The sequence below is a fragment of the Nesoenas mayeri genome (assembly GCF_963082525.1).
Source record: "Nesoenas mayeri genome assembly, chromosome: 15".
In the NCBI taxonomy this organism is placed as follows: Eukaryota; Metazoa; Chordata; class Aves; order Columbiformes; family Columbidae; genus Nesoenas; species Nesoenas mayeri.
This window is the reverse complement of record NC_137559.1, coordinates 7,857,432-7,875,773: the sequence shown is the minus strand read 5'-3', so window position 1 is coordinate 7,875,773 and position 18,342 is coordinate 7,857,432. Positions and strand designations below refer to the sequence as shown.

Genomic DNA, 18,342 nt, shown 5'->3' with positions numbered 1-18,342 from the left:
TGGTTTTTTTATCAATCGGTCCTTTGGAGATGAATTCCACAGAGTGTTTAGGCTGCCTCCTGTCCAAAGTGGTGTGCTTGAAGTGAGCAACACACCTGTCAGAGGGGAAGTGCATCACCTGCCCCGGGTGGCTCTCTGTTACGCTGCCATCAAGAGCTACTCTGAATTTTGCTTTCTGGGACCAGGTAGTAACATCTGGGGAACAAATGGGAAAATTCTCTGGATTTCGTTGCTACTGCCATGAAAATCACTGGTCAGCTGTTTTTCTCCAAGTGTGCTGGTGGAAGGCTGCTACAGCATGCTCACTTTTTGAAGGTTTTCATACTTCTTATTTGTTTGCTCTAGGACTTAGAGGACAAATTAGGCTCACCCATCTGTGTGTGTATTGTCCATCATTATTGCACTGGATAATGGCTAATGACATTTCCAAACAGTAGCAGCTGTGTTGTCTGCCTCAAAATGTATTTAGGTGGCGCAGGCAGCCAGCGGGATGTCACTAGAGCTGCTGCTGTAAACCTGAGTGCTCTGAGGAATTTACCTTGTTTTACCCAGGGAAAAGGGCCAAATCGGGCTGCCTTGCAAACTTGTGAGCAAACTCACTCATTGATTTCAGTCTCTCCACACTGGGTTGAAGACACCCTCAATGCCCTCTCGTGTACATGTGTTAGAAATACCTTGTGTTCAGTGTCACTGTGTGTGTGTGTGTGTTACACAGCTCAAAAGCCTCTTAGCAGCCACAGTGGTATTCAAAAAACCAGGAGAAGCTGTGAAGTGATCAGGACTGAAAGTGAAAAAATACCTTAAAAATTCCACATTTTATTGTACTTTGTGGTGTTATCATCATCCCAGGGACAACACAACTGACAGCAATGGTTGAATGTTCCTATGGAAGCTTTGGTTGGGGTTGGAAGGTAAAGTATTCAGATGGTTATGCCTTTACAGCTCTCAAATGTGAAGCAAACAGAAGAGGGTTTTCTATGTGATAAAATTATGATAGATGATGAAGGTCCCCCAGTACTGTATGTGTAATTTCTTTTGGTGCCCTTTGGTGAATTGTACCCAGGAATCAAGGATCTTGTTTGATATGGTATACAGCTCCATTTTAGAAACTACTTAACTGTTAATCTAGGCTGAATAACATATTTAAATAAATTAGTTAGGATGCCATTTGATTTTCTTTACCTTTGCCATCAGTATAAAGGCTAGGCAAAAGGCATTTAGTTGAACTCTTGAGTTTTGGATGAACTTTACCATGCCTTTCTAAGAAAACAAACACACACAGAACACCACATATTTTTTTAATCTCTGCTTGTAGACTCCATTGTATCTGCCACCTTTGTTCTGGGTGAATTTGACTCCCTCAGGCATCACATGGAACATGTCAGGCCCTGCTTGGGTCAAGGCAGCTATTTGGTCCATGGTTCCGGGGCACATGTGTTTTTGTACATGCCAAGAGAAATCTTAAATGTAAGAACACCATACTCACGATGACCAGTTACTCGTATTTCATGTTGTTTTCCAGGTAGGCCACAAAACTAAGCCTCTCACGTTTATGAGATTAGCTGGTTTAAGGTGCCATAACCACAAGGTGATTGTTCTTTGAATAGGAATATAATACAGGAAGGATTTTTCTTGTGTGACTCTTGGGCACAGGATATTGCCACCTCCTTACAATCAGTAGGAGTTACTGGTATTACTGAAACCTCTCCCCTACTTTGTTTCACTATTGAAATGAAAAATGAGCCAAATAACATGTAAATTAATATTTTAATTATACTGTTGTGACCCTTAAGAAAGGCAAGTCTGCACTGGAAAACACTAAAGCTGTGAGATTGGCTTGTTCTTAAATTCTTTTCAAGCCATTCTGAGTTTTAGTCTAACACAGAGCGAAGAGTACTGTTGCCAAATGGCTCAAAGCACCTACGTGGAAAAGTGAACATTCCTAACATGGGAGTTATTTGGGGATTTTAACCCCATTTCATTTCCTTTCTTTTCTAAAATGGTAGTTGCTAGTTTGTTTTTCTATCGTGTGTAAATATCTTGGCTTTGGAAATACCCATTTGCAATGTGCATGAGGTTTCACGTCTCTGCACAAAATAAGGTTTGATAGTAGAGGCTGCTTTACGCATGATGGGGCTGGAGGGAAGGCTGATGAATGTGAGGTCTTCTCACTTTTCTTTATCCCTACATGTCCCCTTTTCTGAGCAAATTTTCAGTAAGTCTCAGCTCTGAGTGACTGTAAATCATCTGCTGCTGTTAATGAGTGAGACATAAAGATGTATTAGAAAACAGGTTCAGCTGAGCCCTGCTTTGTATGAACCTTGAAAGCCTCAAGGTTTAGGAATTAATGTGTTAACAACAAATGTTCAGTAAGTGCAAGTTATTAAAAATCAGAAGGAAAAATGCGGACATGTTGAAGACTGCAGCATAGGCAGCATCTGAATGCCAGACATAGGCTTGAAAAACAAATGGTAGCTGTTCAGGCTTCTTCTGAAGACGTGTAGGTCCTGCAGACACACAGATGAGTGAGAGAGAAAAAAAAATGAGAAAACCCTCATGAGTCTGTCTTTGTCCTCAGTAACGTCTGTGGGCTGTCCTGTCATCACCAACATCAGGCACCAATAAACATTCATTGTTGGCCTTTGTGTCTGGTCTCGAATGGTTTTTCCTGTGTGATGTAGATATTGCTGGTTTTAATCCACACAAAAAGCTTTAAAATGTAAAGAAAACACGGACAGAGGTAAGAAAGCAGAGTTTTAATAAATGGGTGGTAAGGGAGACAGGACTGAGGGAAAAGTCATCTTAATTTTCCAAATTCTAGAACAATTTTGAGAGAAGAGGAAAGTATAAATCAAACACTGTTGAGAGACTTGGACACATGCTTTTCACTAAACCAAGACAAGTAACAAGTGTTCTTCAAGATGAGTCTTTTCCCTTTAGCAACCCACAGGCTTTTATGCTAAAAGTGAAGTAACTAAAGCTAATCAGTTGTACAGGAAGCATACTCAAAACCCTACTGGAAAGCAGGTTATAGCTGCACTGGTTTTGGTTGTTTTTTTAAAAGTCACTGGGATATTCAAAAAGCTGCTGTAACAGACAGACAGACAACAGGAAGACTCAGTATCATTACTTTCAATCTGAAACAAAATTATTACTGTAAAGCTAAAGTTGTACCAAATATTAAACTTAATTCCCCATATCCAGTATCATATAATGGAGAGCTTCTTTCATAAGAAGTTTCCAAACAGTATTTAAATTCAAATTTTGAGATCTAAAAAAAAAAAGACTTTATAACCCCCTCCTCCCAGGATTAAGCCTTTGAAAAGAGCAGCAAAAGGCTATTGATTTGCAGGAAATTATTAAAAAGGATTCTGTTCGGTGACTACTGCATTTCCTAGAAACCAACAACTGCTGTATGCACAGCTAATGTAAACACACATGTAGTTTTTGCTAAGACCACCTGCAATGCCTGCATTGTACTTCTACGGTTCTACAATGATCAATCTATTACTCTGAATCATTTCATAATATTCAAGTATTTTGATATAGCAGTTCTTCCCCTTCAAGACTTGGCATATCCTTGTAGAGCTATGCATATGTGTATATATATGTATATATATATATGTATATATGTAACCCTCCATCATACAGGAAATGATTGGTTTTAGCTCATTCTGTTGTTCACACAGAAAAAATGTACAAGTTCTGCAGTCACACCAGTTGTCAGATCGCCTTGTTAAAAACCCTCTGCAAGCCACCCTCTTTTTCAGATCTCTCACTTCTGTCAATACTTCCTGACAGAGCTGATTCTGCACTGCCTTTTGATTTCTGTAGCCACCAGATAACACAGGAGAGTCCATATACCTTGGGATGGCCACATTTACACATGCATGCATACTGCTTTCTGTGCTGGGTAAAGGCAATGCAGAACAGAGCCCTAGAAGAATAGCAGCAAGTTTCAGCACAAAGGTGACGCACTCTTGAGCACTCTTTTATCTGCTGTAATGTCAGCTCCACCTGCAACAAGCATTAAAATTCTTACACGTGGATTTTAAAAACAAGATTTCAAAACAAAACCCACTCTCCTCTTTAAAATTCCCTTTCAGAACTCTAGGGCAATTTTATTGAGTTTCAATTGTGTTTTCTTCTCCTTCTACCACATTTTCTACACTGTCAGCACATCATTCCCCTTGGACTCAGCTTCTGTTTCACTGTGATTCTCATTCTCTTGTTTTACTTCTTCTGAGCTTTTCTCCTCCGTTTCTGGTTTTACTACCTTCGAGCTCTGGTCTTCTGTCAGAGTTGATGGGTTTTGTTGTATGTCTTTGTTGCTCTTCACCACCTCCTGGAGATTGTATTTTCTGAACAGAATATAGTCTCTCACCACACTCAAGCAACAGACGTTTTTTATTATTTCCACCACAATTGTATATTGTGGGTTATTAAGATCGACTTTGTTTTCTGGATTGAGGCTGCCCACAATTCCTGTAAAACAAAATGTAGTTTAAAAGATGCTGGAAAAGCTGCTTCAGAGCAGAAGCATCTCCTACTGAAAGGAGAAAAGAGAGAGGAGGCAGCATCCCCTATAGTTGTAACCAATTACTTGTTTTTTAATTGCTTAAAATAGCAGAACACAGCAGGACTCTTGGCATATACCACCAGTAGTACTAAAGTAATTGAAAATTATCCCACCAAGAAACAAAATACTCAAGTAAGGTGGAGCTATTCAATGGAAATAGTACCACATTATTTCAATATAACATCCAGAGAGAAAATCTGGTAACTGTCATTTCAAAGCACGTTTTAAAACACTCCAAATTATATTCAACACTGTACTCTCTTCTGCTTGCTGCCTCTTAAGACATCAACACCAACAAGGAATATTGATGTCAAGCTTTTTTAAGTCTTAGAGAAGCAACAAATACATATGCCCATTAAGACCATTTGTAGTGATCTGACCTATGTTATGCATGCAGTCGTGGGCTACTTATATACTTGGTTTTAGTTATGTGTGAGATCCATACGTACCTGCCAATTCCTTAATTACTTCTTCCCTACTCATATGACTGTTATTACGAGCTTTGTAAACAATCTGAAAAGTACCCTTATTAGGGGCTTTAAACCAAGGCTCAAAAAATGTCTCCGCGTATTTTTTCATATCCTCCATAAAAGCCTTGCAAGTTCCAGAAATGGGCAGCATGCGCAGAATGACTCTTGTCTTCTTCTTTTTAGTGGCATGCATGTCCTTTAGTATATGGTGCACCAGGTTCTCCGGTTCTACAAGAAAAACAGCGAGGCATGAGAAACAAATTGAAGGCACTTTCTCCCTTCTTACCCACTCTAAATAATAAGCTGGGGAAACACACGCTCGGCTGCACTGCTGTCAGCCTCAAATCCTTTTCTGTAAAGAGTCGTTTCGCTTTACCAAAACTGGATAATCAAATATTATTTTGTCAAAGGAGATTCCTCTACCTTTAGCAACTCCATTAATGACAAAATTCAGTGGCAATGCCAAAGGGAAGGAGAGCCTTGTATTTTTTTGGTATACATGACTTTTTGGAAGTCCCGCTCTGTGGCCTGTTACTAACGCTGTTCAGAGCAGTCTATCCCCGCAGCATTACGCAGAGCTGGCTGATGTCCCACCTATGCCCCGGGTTCTGATGAAGACCACGTTGTTGGCGCCGCTCTCCACTGACTGGAACCGCCGCAGCTTCTGCTCCGTCGAGGTGCGGATCTGGCCAACCTCCTTCTTCAGGGCAGCTTCAACATCATCCTCATCCTCCTCCCTCTCGCTTCCGGACAGACGCTCCTCGTGATCTGAAAACTTCACACACGGAACGGCTCTTGTTGGGTGAGTACCGAGCAACAGCGCCCACAACTTAAAACCCCCCAGCAAGGCCCCGCCACACGCCCCTGGAGGGGACGGGTAGGGGCCTTTTCTCAACCAACCCGCGGGGCTGCGCTGGGGTTTGCTCAAAGAAACCGGCATTTTCGCGTGTGCGGGGACCGCCGATGGTTTTTTACATACAAAGGGGAGAGGAGGCCGCACGGAGCTGTGCCCCCCGCCCCGCCGGCGTTAGCGCTGCCAGGCTGCGGGAGGCCGGAGCTGAGGGGCCGCTCTCCCCGGCCTCAGGGCCGCCTCCCGCCCAGCACAGAGCGACCGGCCGGGCGGCCCGTACGCACCTGTTCGGGCCCGTAGAGCAGGTCCCCGTACTCGCCGAGCAGGCTGTAGGCCTCCCCCACGCACTTGCGCTCGTTCATGTTGCAGGTGATGAGGATGCCGCGCATGCCGGCCTCCAGCTGCCGCCCGCCGCCGCGGGGCCGCTTGGCCCGTCCGGCCGCCGCGAAGTGCCCCTTGGGCCGCCGCTTCCGCGCCGCCGGCTCCGCCGCGGCCATTGACTGCCGCCCGCTCCCGCCTCCGCCGCGCGCCGCGATGGCGTCACCGCCGCGCCACCCGCCCGGAACAGCGCCGCCTTGCGGCCCGGCGGTGCGCGAGTCCTCCCCCGCGGCTGGGCAGCGAGTGAGCGGGCACCGGGTCCCGGCACCGGCTCAGGGCCCTGCGGTGCCGTGCTGCGCCGGGGAGTCGGGCCCCAGGGAGGCCCTCAGCCGCTTCCAGGCCCCTCTCTGCTGCAGGCAGGGCAAGGCAGGGCAGGGCAGGGCCTTGGAGGCTCAACCGCCCCCCCAAAATCACAATTCGCCTCAGACCTGGCACACGGCAGGGACGGGGCGAGCGGCCGGCCCAGGGCCAGCGCTCCGGACTCAGAAATGGTCAAACTCGGTCACTCGTAGCCCTTGATGTTTTTTCTGCTCCTGAACTTCAGGTTTGAGATTAAAGTTTGCGTTTGCGTTTAATGATTCCTGAATGAAAAGCGGCGAGGAGAGGGAAGAGGAAAAGGTGTTTGCTGTCTGAGGCCGGGGAGCCAGCGGGTCCCGCTCCGCAGCCTGTGCTGTGCCCCGGCTCCCGCCTGGCTCCCCAGGGCATCGCCGTGTGAGGGACACGCTGAAGCTGAAACTTTATACAGGTAACTTCAGGCCTGAGGTACTAGAAAACATGTCGACAGCGAAAACATGGCCCATGGTAGTTTCTAAAGGAAGGTATCGCTGTGCACAAGAGTCTCTTCTCCTTGCAATTCTTGAACAATTAAGGGGGGGAAAAATAAGTAGCTCAACATTTTGGGAAAACAGGTAGAGGAAACAGCTGAGGGGGTCTCACTAGCGACAGGACTATCATATTATTTACATTCAGAGAATCAAGTTGGGCTAAAGTAGAGAAAAAGTAAACTTCATTAGTTGAAGTATTTATCAGTCACAACTGCAACAGGAGGTGGTGGTTACATCTTATCTGAAAGTTTGTTCCTGCAAAGCCTTTGGGGCTCCTCGAATTCTACAGCAGCTCTGGGATTACTGACCGCTTTGCAGCACTGGGGTTGTGTGAAGGGCTCAAAGTTCTGGTGAATTGTAGTGCTAAGTCTCTGGAGTTGGGCATGTCAGGACATGTTTGAAATATGAGGAGGAATTTCTACAGGCAGCTGTGAGTGATGCAGAGGAAATGCAATTAACCACTCAGAACATAACGGATACTTTTGTAGTGAAAAGTGCTGGGCCACTAGGAAATACCCATGGGTGCAGTTTTATGCTGTACTGAAAGAACAGATTCCAGGTTAGATCACTGTGAAAGTTATGCTTTCTTTCTAAGCTGGAAACCTTGCCAGTGTATTCCTGGCACTTTCACTGGTTCTTATCACAAGCCATTGCTGTTATTTTCTCTCAACATCCGTGCCTCCTCTGGGGTGATGTGATTTTCTGGTTAGGGAATCCCTTTAAGGCTGTTCCTTTGCCTTTCCTCTGGGAAGATTTTGTCACATGACTTTCAAAGAGCTGTTTGAAATGTCACTGCTGCAGACTGACTGTAGGTCTCCCTTTACTACTAGGCAGAGACCAGCTTTGTTTGGGGAAATCTATTTTGAACCAATTTGTTTCTGCTGCAGTGAACATTTCAGGGAGCTGGTTAACATCTCCTCTGAGTGTGCTGTTTACAAACAGACATGGGCAGAATCCCAGGAGGGAGTCCTGGCAAAAGTACAGAACCTAAGTGCCTGGAAAGACTGCAGTGTCACCCTCACTGATCAGCTCCAAAGACGTAAATGTGTGTTAGCAATCTCTCTACAGACCGAGCATGGAGACACAGCAGGAGAAATTTAGGGCTCTGGCAGCCAAATTCTTACAAATCTAAATGCCTTGATTTAAGCTACAGCTGTCACTAGCTCCCTAGTGGGTGACATCCTTGCAGGAGAGACTGAAGGTAGAGGCACACACCAGCAGTGCTGGGCTTTGGCTGGGGTGGCAGAAGAGACGGCACATGTTCCGTCCTGCGTCTCCCGTAGGAGTGGAGCAGAGGAGGCAGCAATGCCGGAGCACCACATCACTGTGTGCTCTTTCAGCACGAGGCAGAGCCCCTGCAACACCTCACAAGTCACCAGGTATTAACAAAGCTGCTCCAGGCAGCAGCTGCAGCGTCTCAGGAATTGATACTGTTGTCAGGGCTGAACTGCTGTGGTTACCTGTGGTTACCTGCCTGCTGAGAAGTGTAGTCATGAAACCAATTGTAAGGCTGTTGCCCCAGCCAGAGCATAACAGATGTGATTTGGCTGTAGCGATGTCTTATGACTGTGTTCCTCCACAGGCTGGTGGGTGGGAATAGGGGAGGAAAGGGAAATAGGGGAGATTTGGGACTCAGACTTTCTGCTTCCTCTCTGAGCTCTGCAGAAACCTATCAGCTTGTCTCACTGCGACCAACTTTGTTTCCCCTTGTCTGAGTCCAAAGTGCACGTGAGGAGCGCAGGAGTTGGTCACCAGACACAGTAAGCATGCACCCGGCTCTGCAAGCTGCTGGGCAGGACATTTTCTAGCACTGGAGCAGTACTAATTTGCCTCATCTGTTCACATTCCCTCTTCTCCCTGTCCTTCTCTGTCTTTCCTTTGGCTGGGTTTCTCTCCTGTGTTTGTCATATGCAGACTTACTGTTACAGATCCAAAAAATGTCTCTTTGCTTCACTGAATGACTAAAATCCCACGATTTCATAATAGAGCTGGATAGCTATTAATTCCATAAGGAACTGGCAGTGTTTCTATTATTTTGTATATAAAAGACAGTAGACAATGCATGAAAATAATTACTTCAGAGTTTTCAGGCCTCCTGCTAAGTTGACTCTTTTTGAGAAATAAGGCTTTTCATTTTGGATCCTTTTTCAGACTGTCTTTTAAAATTTCCCTGTCTTATAAAGTGACACTTTTTGCTGATCACACATCAAAATAATGCTTAAAACATCAATACATAGAATCTTTTCAGGGCTTTGCTACATTTATTTTATGCCTGTCAACCAAGATATCCCCAGTGATGATGAACTATAAAAACAGTAAATGTCTTTGAACCAAATGACACTGTGATCAGACAGTAATTAATGCACGATTGTTGGATTATCTGTGCAACATCTTGGTCCACGCTGTTACTTGTGCATTGTCAGTCAGTAGCAGACATCTCATTTACAGAAGTTAGAGCTGAAGTGTTTGGGTCACATTCAGTGCCTCTCTGCTGTATAAGGCAACTGAAACGTGATCTACAAGATTAGCGGGACTTATGGGAACGTGACTTATAGGACAACTGCCACAGTGACATGGCTGAGTGCTGCTGGTTGAATGCAGGGTCAGCATCTCAGCTGCATGGTGGTCACTGAAGAGCAGGGGCCTGGCCGTGGCCGAACTGCAGCTGTCCTCAGCATTTACTCCAGTTGGCAGTGGGGATTGTTGTTCCAGTGTAACACACGACGTATTAGTAAAAGCTGTTCTGAAACTGCATGGCTAATACCAGGTTTGTATCTGTATCGCTGTAGCATTTCTTGGAAAGGTAATCAGTAAGGAATAACCTTGTAGAGACTACTGTGGCTCTTGCTGCAGTGCATTTTTTTACTGCAGATCCCAAGCACTATGTCACTGTGGGCTCCTGTGAGAAGATCACTCCAGCTTTGTAGCCGGTACTACCCCGTTTGTGTCTCTTTGAGTTATGAAGCCATAAAAAACCAGTGCAGACCAGAGGTGCCAGAGTACTTCAACTTTGCCAGAGATGTGCTGGACAGGTGGACTGAAGTGGAAAAGGTAACAGTTACTTGGCTTCTCTGATGCTGAAGTGTTTATTGCTGATCATTAATGCTGAGTATCTGACAAATCCAATAACCAAAATGCTGGTGTTATGTTCTGATTATAATCTGGTGATCATCTCTTGCAGGTTGAGCATGTAGATCCCTTAAGCCATACCCTGTCCTGTCCAGGAGTCCAGATAGTTCTTTAATCGGTAACTCCAGTGATAGAGTGTAGGCAAATAGGTGCCTCATATGTACTGTACCTTGTTGTTCTATAGCAGGGAAAAAAGTCTAAAAACCCCGCATTATGGTGGGTAGATGGTGCCGGAGAAGAGGTGAGGTGGAGCTTTGAGGAGCTGGGTGTGCTGTCCAGGAAAGCAGCAAATGTTCTCTCTGATGCCTGCGGTCTGCAACAGGGAGACAGAGTTATTGTGATTCTGCCCCGGATCCCAGAGTGGTGGCTGGTGAATGTGGCCTGCATGAGAACAGGTTGGTAGAAGCATAGAAATGGTACATAGGTACAGAAATTGTGAGTCAAACCAGTCCTTGCTATTTAGTGCACTCAGAACTATCAGCATGCTAATGAGGATGAGCTCAGGCTGGTCGAAAACACGCTTCACGCCAAGTTTTAACTTGGTGATGCTTTTAGGACTTTGGCACATGCTCTAGCTGTTGAGGAAACCCTGTGAGTCCTTGTGCCTCTGTCATTCTCCTTGTGACACATCACAAATGCACTCTCTTGCTAACTCGCAGTGCAATTAGCCCACACTTAACGAAGTGTTTCACATGTTCCCCTGTGGGATCTGTTAAATACTCAGCTTCCCAGTATTTACAACTCCAAATGTCTTGGTGCCTCACAAACACAAGCAGTCTACCTCGTGAAGCGGCAGCTCTGTTTGCTAATAAAGAAGGCAAGTCCAGAGAGACTTGTTCCAGGGGCAGTGTTTTCAGAAGAAGGAAAGTTATTCTTATTTTAGTGTCCCACGGTCAACCTAATATTTATTAACTTGTGCTAGTCCTCCCATAGCATTTAATCCATCAAATGATTGGCATATTTACAAAAATAAGTCCAAGTCACACTTTTAATACAGCTCTGTCCCACTCAAAAGAACAAAGTAATATGAAGTCTGCTTGTAGGTACAGGTGTTTTTCTTAAATGTTGAGACTCTGTATCCATTCCCTTTTCTTCCCTTTAGGAACTGTCCTGATTCCTGGCACACAGCAATTGACAGCCAAGGACATTCTTCATCGACTGCAGAAATCCCAGGCAAAGTGTATCATCACTGGTGATGTTGTGGCACCAGCTGTAGACTCAGTTGGGGCTGAATGCCAGTCTCTGAAATTCAAGTTGCTTGTGTCAGAGGGCCACAGAGAAGGATGGCTGAACTTTAAAGATCTCCTGAAGTGAGTAACCACCGCTCTGAAATGCCACAGCAATAATGAAAGAAAATCACAGTGGTTTGTTGTGAATAGGAAATGTTGGCACACTCCAATATATTTTCACCCTTTTAGGACTGCACAGTGGAAAAATATCAATGTTTATGACACTTTTGATTGCTACAGTTATTTTGGTTAAATATTTTCAAAAATGTGTAACATCACGCTGTGAAATCACTTTATTAATCATTTTGTTTCGTTTAAGAAATGCTCCTTCTGATCACCACTGTGTGAACACAAAGTGTCGAGATCCAATGGCCATCTATTTTACCAGTGGAACTACAGGATCTCCAAAAATGGCTGAACATTCCCACTGCAGCTATGGTATTGGCTTGACAGTAAATGCAAGGTACAGATATCACTTTGAATCAGACATATTTCTGTAGGTATTTACATAGCAGAAGGAAGAGAAACACAAGATTATCACCAGAAGCTTTTCTTTCAATAGTTTAAAAAACAGCAGTTGTTTTACATCCCAAAAAGTGGGTTATTTTTTTTTCCATAAAGCAAGGCAGTTTGAGTCCAGCTGCCTTAGTATATAGAGAATGTGGCAGTCATATAGTCACTAACTTCTTTTTAACATTTTCTTCACATTTTGGTAAATTCTTCATTGTGTATAGTTAATAGATTGTTCTTGAACTGAACATCAGCACAAGTTTACGAAGCCGGTGCCACAAAAAGGAAAAAAAGTGGGTCTGTTAGGCTTCTGAATTGATGTGCGTCTGGATAAGACATAGCTCCTGCAAGAACAAAATGCTCATAGTTCAGAACCTTTACATTTAGGAAGCAATGTTGTTTATAAAATTGTTATGGCAGTGTACTTCACTCTTAATAGGCAAAGAATAACAAATCAGAAAATGAAAAACTAGAAGTAAGTAAACAAAAAACTCATCCCTAAAGATGGGTTCAGCAAAATGCCAGCAATCTCATACATATTCATAGAACATCATGTTCTGAGGTGGTGTTAGCTTGTCCATCAGTATAATTTTTCCCTTACAAAAATGCAACATCAATGTATCCCGATGACATCCTCACTGTGCTGTGACTTAACTCCTGCTCAGAAATTTTGGCATTCCTAATTGTTGTTTATGCAAGATAGCCAGTGGTGGATTTGCTTCAATGGGACATCTCTTGTTGATATTTTTATATTTGCCTCATTCCTGCCAAACAGTGTCTGTGGACCATTTCCTTGTGTTACCAGGTACTGGCTGGATTTGACTTCCTCAGATGTATTTTGGAACACATCAGACACAGGCTGGGCAAAGTCAGCTTGGAGCAGCGTCTTTTCCCCCTGGATTCAAGGGGCATGTGTGTTTATACATAAGATGCCACACTTCAACCCAGCCATCGTCTTGGAGGTAAGCGAGGAGAGCACAGCAACCAATAGCGCTGTTCTCTCCAGCTGAACTCGCCCAAGTTTTCATTCCCCTGGCACTGCACAGGCTGCAGCACACAGCACAGGTGTAACTTGCACCAGGGGGTAACCAGCCCATGGGTTAAGTAGGGAGTGCTCCACAAATGTACCCCGAAACAAGAGCACATTTGACATCCAGAGAGTCTCATTGTATACTCTGCTCTGGATTTGACTGCACAAACCTGCAAACATCCATTACTAGGCCTAAAAGTGAAGTACACAAGAAGTTGTTCTGGGATTTGTGGAATACCTTGGTGGTGTTATTAAAATAAGTGACAGTAACAAATGAATGAGAATTTTAGTTGCCTGCACCATGTAATTCAAAGTTAAGGAGTGAAGAGTCAGCAAGGTTGAATTTCTTTAACAAAAGGCACCAACATTATATTCATTCATACCCTCTGCACACAACTCTTTGTCATTTGAAAAAGGCTACTCTGTTTCATTTTACATGGAATGACTTTATCTTCATTATCCACGTTAATTAGATGGCTGGAAATTGCTAGGTAATATTAGGATATGTTAAAGAACACTATCAGTTTTCCACATACAGAGAATCTAAAAAAGTAGCCTTGTGGATTCACTTGTTTCTACTTAAACTGCAATTATGAATAAATTCTGCAAGACAAACTAAAGCTTTCAAGAGCAAAAAACTTTGGTGTGTTGAACTAATTGTAAAATTATGTAGATTCAATTCTGACAAAGAAATTCATTAAATGCAACTGCTGTGTGTTGGTGCAGAGATTGTTACATTATCTCTTATGGTGCTGATGGGACCTCACAGGTTTCGGTGCATTGGCAAAATTTACTTTTATTTTTTCTAAATTCTCTAGAGTCTGTCAAGATTTCCCATAACCATCTTCTGTTCTCCTCCAACTGCCTATCGAATGTTTGTGCAACATAAACTGTCCAGGTAGGCAAACACAAAATATCCTTGTTGGCCTTTTGATCAAATGCTCATCACACCTTGCTTTTATTCCAAATTTACAATGGCATAACAGTAACTCGGATCGTGTATTTCTCAATATTTTGAATCTTCGTTCTTAGGAACAAAGTCAGAATAAAGATTATGGGGTAACTTAACCTTTTTTTTTTTCAGATTTGTTTTTATTTAACACTATACAGTTCAAATGGAATGAATGTTTTGCTCTTACGTAGAAAGAACCCCACAACGCAGGAATACAGTAGTGAATGGGGAACAGCAGAGAGCCGACTGCCAGTTCTTTGTTTTCTCTTTCCCACTAAGCTATACATTCAAAAGCCTGCGGCACTGTGTGAGTGCTGGGGAGCCAATCAACCCTGAGGTGATGGAAAAATGGAAAGCGCAGACTGGGCTGGATATTTATGAAGGCTATGGACAGACAGAAACTGTATGTTCTGCTTTACAGATGTGAAAATGTGTGCTTTACAGATGCAGCAATAAATTCTATTCAGGTTGCCAAACGAGGGATTAAAATGATTATACGCAGTTATGACTTTTAGGGGAAAGGTCAATTGCAATAACCAACACTGGAAAAATGTAGATTTTGTAAGTCATAGAACAATCATAACAGCTTCACCCAAAATCCAAGGCCTGTTTTTCATTCCTGTGGGCTTTGGATTGGGAACTAACACAACTGACTTCCTCATTACTGCATTCCAAATTCTACTTTAAAACCAACATTTAGAGCACTCACATTATTTGGAGCTGTGGGCGTGATTCTGAGGGCATAGTTTATTTCTAGAAGTTTAAGCATCAGATATATGATTATAATGAAGACAATTAGTATTTCTTATAGATATACACCATATTAGCTGAGTATTTTAAACCTAAGCTAAATATTGAATATACAAGCCACAGTTTAATTTGAAAAAAAAACCCAAACCCAACAACACTTGTTACAGGTGCTGATCTGTGGCAATTCTAAAGGAATGAAAATCAAACCTGGCTCTATGGGAAGACCGTCTCCGTGGTACGATGTCAAGGTATCACACCTCTGGTGACTCCGTCTCTCTCCCTTGCATAATCACATTCTGTTAAGAAGAACTGAAAGCTCTAACATGGAGTCGTACCGTGTATCATTATTCAGCAGTGAATGGAAGAGTGGAGAAATACATGTTACTGCCCTAAACTGCACATGCAAAATAAGCAATTGGACTTCCCTGTTGCACCATCCTCACCAACACAGCAACACCCCGCTGCTGGCAGTGAGATATCAAACATCAAGGCACTGACAGAAAATAAGTTGCTGATTTAAGGAAGAGTGGGAGTGGATGTTGTTTCTGGTGATAACAAAACTGCTGAAGCAGATTCTAGCACCAGCTTTGTTTGCGATATGGGTTAAGATTTTTAGTGGCTTCCTTTCCGTTCGGCAATTTTCCCACCCTGTTACTTAGGATTCTCCCTTGAGTCTTAGTGACCTCATTACGTGTTTGTATAGTACTTGGCATTCCTCAGGTAAAAGACATAGCACAAAGTACAGTGCATTAGTAATAATCTTACACTTCAGTTGTCAGAGTAAGACCCCCTACTGCTCCAAATAATTTCCTATTAAATAACCTACTTTGATTATGTATTGTAAATGTGCACCGAGATTCTATAGTCTTAATGTAATGCTTTTTAATTTGGCTTCAAGACAATAACACTGTGTTTTGTTTATTTTTAGATTATAGATGAAAACAGTAATATTCTGCCTCCTGGAAAAGAAGGAGATATTGCCATCAGAGTTAAACCTATGAGATCGCCTTTTCTTTTTACTTGCTATGCTGTAAGAATATTTCTACAGTTCAAGTAGATATCCTGTTCAATCTCTCTCACAAGGAATCTGATGCCCCATTTTGTTTACATGTGCTCTGAAAACCTGTGGGGAAGAAAGAGGGATTGCCTTTTTTTTTTCCTGCAGATGCTTGGTTTACTCATACAAAGTTATGTGTTCTATTAGATTGTCCTGCCTAACAAGTTAAAAATCCACTTTCTTTTGCTTGATATTTCTGTAACAGAGATGGAAATGTTTGACAGACCCCCAGTCCCAAAATACTCCATGGCCTAAGGACTAGAGCCCCATCTGAGAAGCAGGGCACTGTTAAATCGCTTCCCTCCGGATTTGAGCTTCGTGGAGTGTTTCACACAGGGGAAATTTTTGCAGGTTTTTTTTTCTGAGTTGGCTGGAACTTTCAGTGCAACAGCCAGTCGAACAAACACATAGTGTTTTCAGTTCTGACACCAGGAAACCTTATTAAACTTTATGGATGGTGTCAGCCTACACTCAGGTCTTCTGAGCAGTACAGAACATGCGGGAAGGGAACACCGTGCATACTGCCTGGAAAAATTCTTTCAGAAATCAGTTGCCTTTGCTGTAGAAGAAACAAGTATTAATTGTGCTATGCTGAGCTAAAACTGTTATGGGTGTGGAAAACAAAAAATCTCAAGACAGGAGATGCTAGAAATAGAAAAGAAAAAGAAATCATTAAGCGATGATGACCTAAAAGCAAATTCTCAGTTCCATAAGCCTACGTATTTTTGTAACCTTCAGTGGTTCCTAAAGCTGTGGGGCATAATAGAATATGATTAAAATTTTAAGTCAGTCGCATTTACTGCATTTTATGAATTTATTAATATCTAGTTTTGTCACTTAGTAATGGTGAATTAGTAATTCTCTAGTATTCATGTCCTACTTGAATCTGATGCACATGACCACAGTATGGACATATCTGAAAACCTGAAATTTTTTATAACTCGTATACCAAACAACTTAAAATGCAATTTACTGTATTTTTCAGGTAGCTGCCATGTAAAATGTAATTTAATATTTCCTAGGATGATCCTGAGAAAACAGAGGCAACAATACGTGGAGACTTTTATGTCACTGGGGACAGGGGGATTATGGATGAGGATGGATACTTCTGGTTTGTTGGAAGAGCTGATGATGTCATTAATTCTGCTGGGTAACTTAAGTCTGATTAATAAATCATTAAACTTGAATAACACAGATGATTAACGTGTGAAGTTATGTTTGTGTGTTATCCAATACAACTAAAAGCCCTTTCTTCCATTTTATAGATACCGTATTGGACCATTTGAAGTAGAAAGCGCCCTGGTGGAGCATCCTGCAGTGGTGGAATCCGCAGTTGTCAGCAGTCCAGACCCCATCAGAGGAGAAGTAAACAACTTAAGAGTATATATTTAAGTAGCTTTGTGTATACCAGTGCTAATCAAGCCCAACTTCCAAAGGATTGGTCTATCCAGGGAATTTTTTTTTCCAATGTAAAACAAAATAAATTCAAGTCATTATTTCTACTCTGTCAGACACTGGAGAATCTGCACAGGAGTAAACTGACCAAGGCAATTGCCCCAAATCACATATAACAAAAGAACCATTTGAAGCTTTCCCTGTCATTCAAATACTTACAGTTTTTAGTCTTTATTAAGTGAATATTAACTGCCTGCACAGTCCAGACCAACAGTGAGCACCCACAGACGTTGGCAAAGCTTTCTGTACCTGCCCTTATACATTACTCCGCAGTTTGTCAGCAAATGTTTGGTTAAAGTTTCAGATCTTGCTGTTGTGTAATATTATTTCATTGGCTTTTAAACCATTGTTGCCATAACTTCTTTAGGTAGTGAAAGCCTTTGTTGTTTTAAGATCTGAATATGCTTCACATGATGCAGAAAAAATGATGAAAGAGCTACAAGACCATGTTAAGAAAGTTACTGCTCCATACAAGTATCCTAGGAAGGTGAGTGCTCAAATACTCAAATAATTTTCACTACTATAAACCAGCAGGTGCTGTTCTGTGGCTTATAAACCTATGCCGCTGAAGTTAAATAAAAATTCAGGTAAACTGTATCTTATTTTGTTCTACAATTTCTCCCTTTTCCAATAGATTGAGTTTGTCCAACAGCTGCCAAAAACTGTTAGTGGGAAGATCAGAAGAAATGAACTGCGCCAGAAGGAGTGGAGAAAAGATTAGAAGTACTTGTTGCTCTTTAATAGGATTTTTTACAAATTAAGATATTGCAGATTTACACAGTAATGTAGAATAAAAGACATCATACTATGTCCTTTTTAGTTTAGGTTTGCATAAATTCTTACCTGATTCCCAGCATTCGTCTGTCCCAGGTGCTACACTAATAGCTAATAGTAGTGCAGGCAGACTGATAGAAATGAAATGGGAAACTCATGTAGTCAAGAGTACAATAGCTGATATGTGTTAAATAAAGTATTCGATGAAGTCTCACCAGCATTTTATCTTTATTGTTATTTAACTTAAAGGATAAAAAAACCCCAGTAAGTTTAAGAGAACACTATTGCTTCAAGAATCACTTCTGAGAAATGTAACAACTTCTAAATACATTTTTAAAAGCTAGTTATAATCGTT

The 18,342-nt window shown here is 42.4% G+C and overlaps 2 protein-coding genes across 2 annotated transcripts; one reads left to right on the top strand and one right to left on the bottom strand.

The window, feature by feature from the left end:
* Window positions 1-2,772: 2,772 nt before the first annotated feature.
* On the bottom strand, window positions 2,773-6,408 carry THUMPD1 (THUMP domain 1 NAT10 acetyltransferase adaptor). Its single transcript, XM_080354041.1, has 4 exons — window positions 6,184-6,408; window positions 5,644-5,824; window positions 5,029-5,277; window positions 2,773-4,485 (listed from the first exon to the last, which is right to left on the bottom strand). Exons 1-4 carry the CDS (start codon window positions 6,394-6,396, stop codon window positions 4,166-4,168), a joined length of 963 nt encoding a protein of 320 aa, XP_080210167.1. The 5' UTR covers window positions 6,397-6,408; the 3' UTR covers window positions 2,773-4,165.
* A 660-nt stretch (window positions 6,409-7,068) lies between these two features.
* Window positions 7,069-17,934, top strand: LOC308046237 (acyl-coenzyme A synthetase ACSM3, mitochondrial-like; the record flags this gene model as incomplete). The annotated part of the gene is given in 15 exon segments (XM_080353965.1): window positions 7,069-7,078; window positions 9,931-9,959; window positions 9,961-10,152; window positions 10,415-10,625; window positions 11,333-11,540; window positions 11,779-11,922; window positions 12,775-12,931; window positions 13,818-13,897; window positions 14,231-14,354; window positions 14,869-14,949; window positions 15,630-15,731; window positions 16,781-16,908; window positions 17,024-17,123; window positions 17,581-17,700; window positions 17,848-17,934. Coding segments are annotated over 15 exon segments (1,773 nt in total).
* Window positions 17,935-18,342: the final 408 nt, after the last annotated feature.